This window comes from Adiantum capillus-veneris, chromosome 18, assembly GCF_014529385.1.
Source record: "Adiantum capillus-veneris isolate H3 chromosome 18, ASM1452938v2, whole genome shotgun sequence".
NCBI lineage: Eukaryota > Viridiplantae > Streptophyta > Polypodiopsida > Polypodiales > Pteridaceae > Adiantum > Adiantum capillus-veneris.
This window is the reverse complement of record NC_140948.1, coordinates 65,127,311-65,136,273: the sequence shown is the minus strand read 5'-3', so window position 1 is coordinate 65,136,273 and position 8,963 is coordinate 65,127,311. Positions and strand designations below refer to the sequence as shown.

General features: G+C 42.4%; 1 protein-coding gene across 1 annotated transcript; it reads right to left on the bottom strand.

Moving 5' to 3' along the window:
* Nucleotides 1–210: 210 nt before the first annotated feature.
* LOC147435792 (uncharacterized) lies at nucleotides 211–2,818 on the bottom strand. The gene is made up of 2 exons (XM_086488732.1): nucleotides 1,443–2,818; nucleotides 211–1,048 (listed from the first exon to the last, which is right to left on the bottom strand). Exons 1-2 carry the CDS (start codon nucleotides 2,025–2,027, stop codon nucleotides 404–406), a joined length of 1,230 nt encoding a protein of 409 aa, XP_086344858.1. The 5' UTR covers nucleotides 2,028–2,818; the 3' UTR covers nucleotides 211–403.
* Between the last annotated feature and the right edge of the window lie 6,145 nt (nucleotides 2,819–8,963).

Below are 8,963 nucleotides of genomic sequence, written 5' to 3'. Positions count from 1 at the left end.
ACAAGCATTCTTTGATGGCTTTCTTCTTATTCGGAGTACGCATTTTTATACATCAAAGTTTAGTGCAACGACGTTGATGAATCTGAGCAATAAATCCAAATAATGATCCAAAAATTAGAAAATTTTGTCTTTAAAGAAAGATTTATGCACATGCACAAACATTGATCAAAATTTGCATTTTCAAAAGGGGAAAGGTAATGGAAGAGATAGTATGACTAACTACAACATAATCAATTGTTAACAAGGTATTTGTACAAGGTAGACAAGACCTAAGGTGTAAATCTTTGGATTTGTGGTTTAATCTACACGTTCATATGTCAGAAAGTAACTAAAGGGAAGGGGACCTCTGCCTTGCACCTACAGAAAGCAAGGGAAGACCCAAGTATATCTATTAAGAAGACTCCTAATAAATCCCAAGGAGTCTATTAACAGAATTTTTCCTTTGCATGGTCAGGCTTCTCTTAAACTTGCAAATGAATGTGTCCACCCTCTCATTGAACTCTTGTCTGCTCAACTCATTGTCATCATCCTCTCGCCCCCAAACTAATTCCACGCCACCGCCGCCCCCTGCCACCTTGCCTTGCTTCATGGATTGCGAGTGCACCTTGTTGTACTCTTTACCACTCGTGATACCATGCTTTTCCTTCACTCCCTTCATGGACCTCCCACTCTTCTGTTGATTCGTCGTTGGCTTATCATCAATAATCGGCGTCGACTCCTTCCGCCTCCTTGCCCTCACCGCTTGCACCAAATCCACCTTTGTGGCCACCTTCCGTAGCGGATGCCTGCTTATTTGAGCTTCCCGAAAGGGGGTTTGATGAGTTTGCATCGACTTTACTAACTCATCCAGGGGCTCTATGGTGAACAGGCTAGGTGGGGAGGGGGGAGTTGGAGAGGGGGCAGCAGGGGTTGCAGGCATGGGCCGGGCATTCTGTGAGAGTGAATCATTATGTGAATAATGGCCGTTGAGGTGCCCCTGGACGTGAAGTAGCGGATTCGACAGATCGGTGATTGGGAAACTCCCTATGCAATGAAACAAGCAGTCCCTCTGCATAAATTACAAAACACTTGTCATTCAAAGGTGGTAGCAAGCACATGAATGTCATCATAAAGATAATTCAGATATATACACACACACACACACACACACAAACAGAGATGCACAAAACACAAAAGAGTAGGAGAAAACTTTGTAATTGGTAAAAACCCTTATGTGGAAAGACATAAATTTCAACATGATTATATGTCTGTATAGCATGATTATGTGCAGTTATGTGATTGGCAACATGATTATATGTCTCTCTCTCTAATCAGTTATGTGCAGCAACATGATTATATGTCTGTATAGCATGATTATGTGCAGTTATGTATACTATGTGAAAGCATGTTACCACAAAGATATACAAACCCAATCCCCACATAGAGTGAGCTGAGATGAGTACCATTGATGGACCGCTAGGCACATCCGCATAATTCGACATTGTGCTGTACACAGTATGCAGATAACTGGGAGCCAACCAATGTGAGCCATAGACAACTTGAAGATTCCGAACCGCACGAGACTCGTCCTGCTTCATGAAGGCAGGATGCGATGTTGTCGATCTCTTCGCAAACAAACCGGATTTATGGATGATCCTTGCCACTATCAAGTTGAGGAGGATGTAGAGCACAGATCTCTGCAGCACCAATTCTGCTAAGTGTGGAACTGCAATCCAGGCATGCGTCTGCAACGCCCCGATGGGCGAGATGGCATGCAACACCGTTTGCAGTGACCCAATGGCGGATGCCGCCTTTTGCAACAACCCAATAGTCTGAAGCACATGGATGTACGACAGGATTGATGTTTGCACTGTTGGGCCGACTAGTACAACAAGATTTCCAGCTATGGAGATGAAACTCAGTGCATAATAAACATCCTTCCTCCTCCCCCAAATAGCATGTACAACAGACCTTAGAAACCACTCCGTCATCTCCAATGAAGTTTTGAAAAACACTACACACACAGAGAGGAACCCACACACACACATGCGCGCCTCAAATCACTGCTACTCTGATATAGAACGTACGCGCAAGACTATCATTCTATGTAGTCTATTCTGCATACTGCATAAAGAAAGCACGACACAATGAAGACGACAGAAGACTTAGCTAGCTATAAGCACGATCAATCAGAAGACCCTCAGGACTAAGTAACACAATCAATCAGAAGTTGAGAAGACCCAACGCAAACTGGCTAGAAGTATAATAAGGGAGTTCAACAGCTCTTGTATTTAAAGGCACCAATCACTAACCCCTTTTCATTTTCTCCACGTTTGAAAATTTTAGAATTTCTAAATATAAAAAAAAGGAAACAATCCCCATTTTTCCAATGTACGGTTATTGTGTATGTATGTTTTGGGGAGGGGGCATGTACTCTTAGTGTCGTGTGTGTGTGTGTACGCGCGCACGTGTGTGTGCACGCATGGTGCTATTCAACTATAAATGACACCGAAGAAGTGAAGGGATCAACAAAGGGAGGTTTAATCCACCGTTGATTAAGTCTCATCGGATAAAAAGTTTAAGGTTCCAACTACGTCATGGCAACCCTTTGATCCATTATCGAAAGTTGCACCTAATCCAACTCGCCTAGCGCAACACGTTGAGAACTATGCGACTCTAATCGTATAAAAGCCCTGTCCCCCTTTATTGCAGAGATACGACGGCCCCAATTCCTCGCACCTTGCCAAGAAATTGCCCGCCATGGATCCCTCGTCATTGACCCCATCCCGTGTTACTTAAACACTAGGGTGTGTGAGTGTGTGTGTGTGTGTGTGTGTGTGTAATCTTTTCTTACTCGTGTCATATGTGTGTGTCTCTTGTGTCATGTGTGTGTGCGCGCGCGCATGCACGCACGTGTGTGTGTGTGTGTGAGAGAGAGAGAGAGAGAGAGAGAGAGATCTTTTCTTACTCTTGTGTCATATTTATAATGTGTGTGTGTGTGTGTACGCGTGCGCGTCCGCACGAGCGTGAGCAAAGTACAAATATCTTGCTTTTACTTACCTGCTCAAGCTCTCTTTCATAGTCCAAACCTTAGGACCACACAAAATTACTATCAACTTGCAATTAGCTTCTTTGAATATGCATTTTGCACTTCATGGTGCGTCTCCAAGCACGACCACTTTGTGTTGGTCTAAATCATTTGGTTCGGGAGCCCCACCCTTTTATTCCCATTGCCAACCACCCAACTCCTTTACTTTTTACTCCATTGGTTCAAGGAGCTTTGGAGAATGGTCTCCAAAAAGTTACCCCCACTCCCTTTGATCAACTTGCTCATAGAAGCACTCTTCGATGTCGAGTTTGATACGCAACTTCAAGTTCACATGGTCTAGTTGCATTATCACACACGCCTTCAATGTGATTTTCAACACTATTATGCACCTTCCATGCATTTTCCATGAAGCAAAAATGCTCTAACATTGGATACATAGTTCTTTTTTTTGCAGCGGTCTGGACATTCCCGCCCATACAGCTACAAGAGTGCTTGTTCAAGCCTCACCCAACCGCAAGCAAAACCATGACCCGAGCCAAGGAGTTAGAATGCTCAACCAACTGGGGTAGCTCTCGTCGACATTTTTTTTCTAGTAGTCCATGCACTGTCATCCGGGCAGATACAAGAGAGCGTCTTCAAGCGTCACCCAATCACAACAAACCCATGACCCGGGTCACGGAGCTCGCATGCTCAACCAACTGGGCTAGCTCCCGTACAACATCAGATACATAGTTTTGGGTGACTTCATTTGGAAGCCCCAAGATTTTTCCTCTCTTTAATTCACTTTAGTGCTCCTCTCTCTCTCTCTCTCTCTCTCTCTCTCTCTCTCTCTCTCTCTCTCTCTCTAATGCTTGACGGGGAAATTTCAAACCTCTGTCCTCGAGTATTTTATTGACGTATCTGTTTTAATTACTGTTCTATCACTAAGCCATATATTTTTATGTTTCAAAATTTTGCACAAATTTAAAAGAACAATATACAAAATCCAAAAAATTTATTGCCTGGAATCATGACAAAAAGAAATGACAAATATTATGGGCCAAAATCCAAAAAATATATTGCCTAGAATCATGACAAAAAGAAATGACGACGATTATGGGCCAAAACCTTTTGCTCCTCTTGTTTTTTTTGGTCGTATTCACAATTGTGAGTTGAGAGAGATATTAACTCGGAAAGAATACAATTGCCCTCAAGCACTACATGTGCCTTGAGGAAGCTAGGGTTCCAGCAAAGGCTTGTACACAAAACCAACGGTGATAAAACTACCCTCTTGAGTGTTCTAAGCATCTCAATACATGAATCCATTCTTCATCCTTGTCAGCTGACCCTCTTCTTGTTCCAACACCATGGATGAGCTCAGTGCTCATACGCACAATATCATCAAAACGAGCTACATGCAGTTTGGCCTCAAATACCCAAAGGTTCCTAGACTTCCCGACTTGGTTCAGGTAGCAAAATCTAGTAATTTGGTGCACATCAAAACGGTCTGGCTTTGGAATCCACGCCCTCCCAAGATTAGGTCATCAATAAAGAAGATGATCTTCCAAGTCCTCCAAACCCATTTGCAAACTTTAGTGGCCAGCCCCCGTGAAGTAGAGCACGTGATGAAAAGAGGCTGACCTACAACCATAGTAAGATTCGATGCTAAGCCCTCTAGTGTGCACCTCAATCTCAGTAGGCAAGGCTCTCCAAAGCACCTTCCAGATGAATACCTTCATGTATTTAGGCCATTTAGTCTCCCAAGTGGCCTTAACACTCTTTTGTCAGTGCTCTTCTAACCAGTTTTTCTTCCAGATTTTGGTGAGTGGGTCGAACCAATCCGCTTTGTATATCAGTACAAAATAGGTACTCTGGGTCTTGGGAAGCAAGAACACTCTGAATTTCAGCCAATGCCACGCTCTCCAATCAATTTTTGATGCATTGATAGGTGGAGGTGAGGATCACGGCACTTCCAAGAGTCTACCAATCAGAAGCGTTTCGTACATACCCAAGTTATGTTGCATCACTGCGAGCTCCACGTCCTTCCAACAAAACCTTCTGTCTTTGCAAAGATGAGAAAGTTTAAAAATTCCTTTGTTGTTTACCAGACGTGCAACTTCCCTCCAAAAGGGGTCTAAGGAACTCCTTCCAGGTTTGAAGATCCAGGGGGACCAATTGAGAGATGAATCCCTGAAGTATCTGAAATTCTCCCCCCATTCCAAGGTTGAACCTGCTTTGTTACACTTTCGTGCTAGCTCCCTTGTGCAGCCTCCAAGCTTCACGAATGTCCAAAAAGGTGCCAAAATCTTGTCCAGCACTATGGCCTTCTTCGAACTATGGCTTCTTCGAAGTGCCCTCTTTTGAGGAAAGCTTTGCTTTGTTTATCATATTCCTGGCCATAATAGTCCATTCCTCTTTCTAGTTCGTCAATGAGACAACCAATTTGGAACACAAAGCTTCTGCATGCACCATGGGGTCAATAATCCCAATTTCGCCCTTGTTCGTTGGTCTCGCTCCCATTCCATCTTCCCCATTGGCAAGGGGTTGAGGTTTTTTTGTGTTGCTTTTTCACAGGAACCATTTCATAGGCTTCAAAAATTCTTTCCAATTGGATTTGCTCAATTTTAGCATCAGCGATAGAAATAAAATGTACGGATCATGAAAGCATTAATGGTCGTGACTGCTATGGAAGGGGAGGAGCACAAACTTCCATATTCTCATTTTACTATTTATTTTGGTCAAGATCCAGACAAATGTTTGCTTATCTATAATGCCCACCCCAAGTGAAGCGCATAGGTGTCTAAACATAGTGCCCTTACCTATAACTTCTCCTGACCATTCCGTGGGGTCGAACAAGTCGCATTATGAAAAAGAAATCAACCTTGATTTCTCAATGTTGCACATTGAGCCGGAAGCAGAAGCAAATAGTTGAACAATCTTAAGGGCTCTTCTTAACAACCTTTTGCTCTTACAAACGACCCTTATACTAGCCATATAGTATGTATTATCTACGAGACCAATAACACGCAATGATACATCTAGTGCATCAATCACTCCTCAACCCTCAACTAAATCACACAAACACAACACAAGACGACTTAATACTTGTATAGACCCATCAACCTCAAAGAGGAAACCTTCACCCAAACTCACAATTGTGAGTGGATGTATTGAATTTTGAAAACAAAGTACAATGCACCCTCAAGCTCGTGCCGAGCCTCGAGGGATCTCATATTACATTGATAAGCTATCAGGCCTCACCAAGAGGTGAACACCTACCCGTACTCATGCTAGCTCTAATCCATCAGAGCGGTGTTAATGGTCCAATACCACTCGTCCAAGTCCTTTCTTCCACCAATGGATTCAATCAATTCCCTACTTTCTTGCACAATCTCTGAGAAACTGGCATAAGAAAGATTATTCTCAAAGACTCGACAATTCTTGGCCTTCTATATTTGCTTGAAGTAGCAAAATAACAATTTGCGTGCAAACCAGTAACACTTGGCTTTTTCATCACCATCCCTCCAAGGAACATGTCGTTCTTGCATATCCTTGTTTCTAGGTCTTTTGCACCCATTTTCACGTCTGCCCTGCTTATAGTCGAGCACTCCTTGAAGAGGTGAGCGAGGTCCTCACTAGCCATTTTGTGGTTCAAAAACCCATTAGATCCACTCCCTCTTGCACAAGTCTTTACTCCTGACACCAAAGCCCTCCATAGCACCTTCTAAAGAAACATCTTTATCGGCAAAGGCCAATGTGGCGTCCAAATGTTATTTATTACCACCACCTACCTTGCCTCCAACCATTGCTTTTCCCAAAGCTTGTTTAGGGGAGAGAACCAATCAGACAAGATCATTAGAGAATGGTAGATGTCCTTGGTCTTTGGTTTGCAAAAGTGTATTTCATCTTCTACAAGACAAAGGCATCCCTTCAATGCAGTCTATCAACAAGTAGGCAGCACAACAAGTTTGATTGTGGGATATGCCTGACAAGCACAGGGCAAGGAAGCTCTGGGTTGTTTTATTGTCTATAAGACAAGGGTTTTCCTTCAAATATAGTCAACATATATGCTTGTATTTTGAGGAGTTCTAGCAGTACGTGCAGTGACTCAAATCTAGTGTATGAGGGCCAAACTTATTTTGAGAGCATCAAGGAAAAGAATGGAGAAAAAGAGCACGTCCTGCACTTGCATAGGTGATATTTGGACGTGCAAGAGTGGGCCCCGAAAGGCAAAATCAAAATTCAATGACGTTGAGTCGAGTCTTCATAAATAGAGCACAAGTCGAGAGAGCCAACAAGACCTTGTGAGAGAGATCTATAGAGAGACCTTGTGCATTTTTGTAGCATTTTTTTATCTAGCTAGAAAGGTTTCAGTCCCTAGGTTTAAAAGAGTGGATCAAGAGACAATGGCAAGTGTTTTCTTTGCCAACCTTTGGGAACTTGTTCGTTGCTTGTGTGATCACCAATACAGCATAGATGCCTTGACTTGCAATGATGTGGAGCCCTTTGGTTTTTTGTAAAATTGCAACACGATCTGATGATAGGATACATGTTTGCAATAGTACGAGTTTTTGTAAGACTTCCTTATGACATGGAAACTATAAATAGATGTGATGTCCATACCTATATGCTTAAATTGGACACATGAGAATGAGAACTATTACTTGGAAATAGCACAAACAACGTTGTTGTTGCAGGTTGATGTGAGTGGGATTGTTCCTAAATTTTCTTCAAGCTTTTGGAAGATTTTAGCAAATGCAAAGAAACAGTAATGATGGTAAAAATCAACTCAACATTCTTCACTAAAAGAAATATGAGGCCAAGTCAAAGTGGATGGAGTCATTACTTCATGAATTCCCAAGTGATGAAAAGTTGAGATGAAAGAAGTATAGGAACACATCTGCTCCGTTGTCGGAATGAGGATATTTGTTTGTAATTAACTGTTAAGCCAATTAAGATCACAATCTTAAATCAAGAGGATAGAGTATCTATCCTCTTTCAATGCTTATTGTGTTGCCAAGTATGGACTAAATGAGAATGGGAGAGCTGAGAGTTAGAACTTGCTAGAACATTTTTTTGTTACTTCCACCTTGAGCATCGTACAAGCCTACACAATCTTTGCTATGTATGATACCATATTTGTATCTACATACCATTTTGCAGCAAGATCATCAAGGTGTTGCTATATTGCAAAACTTGTAATGAATTCCTCTTGATGCATTGCAAATCCACAAAGAAAAAGTGACCCTCCTATAATGGAGGAAAAGCAAGCATGAGCCTTCAACATTGAAGGATAAGAATATCACAACCCTTCAACACTCAAGGAAGAAATAAGTATACGGGAGAAGGGCCCGTTCCCTGTGGTTTATAATAATCTATTAGAGGATGCTCACAATCTAGGCAAAATAGGACTAAGCAGCATATAAACAATCTTCAAGGGAGAAGTTTTCCCAAATGAAGGCCCTTGGATCTTGGCCACAATTTGTTGAGGTTGTATGCCTCATGGGCCTATGTATTTCTCATGTAGAAGTCATTCTTCAGTCTCAAAGATAGCATGTGCAGGCTACCGATGATACATCTTGGTTTGGGAAACTGCTTCCAAATCTAGACAGTTTGAAGTTGATCTCAAGGGAGAATCTAGAGTCTTTGTTGGGGTAAAGGATCGTGGCAAGGGTGCACAAATTTGTACACGGGGGAAGCTATCAAGTTAAAGGAAGTAGGGTGAACAAATTGGTACAAAGGTGAAGCTTTCGTGCTTCACAGTTGTACATACTAGCTTTAGTTGTCCTCGCCACTTATGACCACATTGGCCTTTAAGTGGGAGATTGCTAGGGTCAAGGCATGTGGTCGACCCCGGACCCTTGTCTCCCTAACCCCACTAACTCCATTAACCCTCATACACATAAAAGCATAAAGAAAAACTCTTTCACTCTCCTTCTACGAAGAGTAGTGTTCC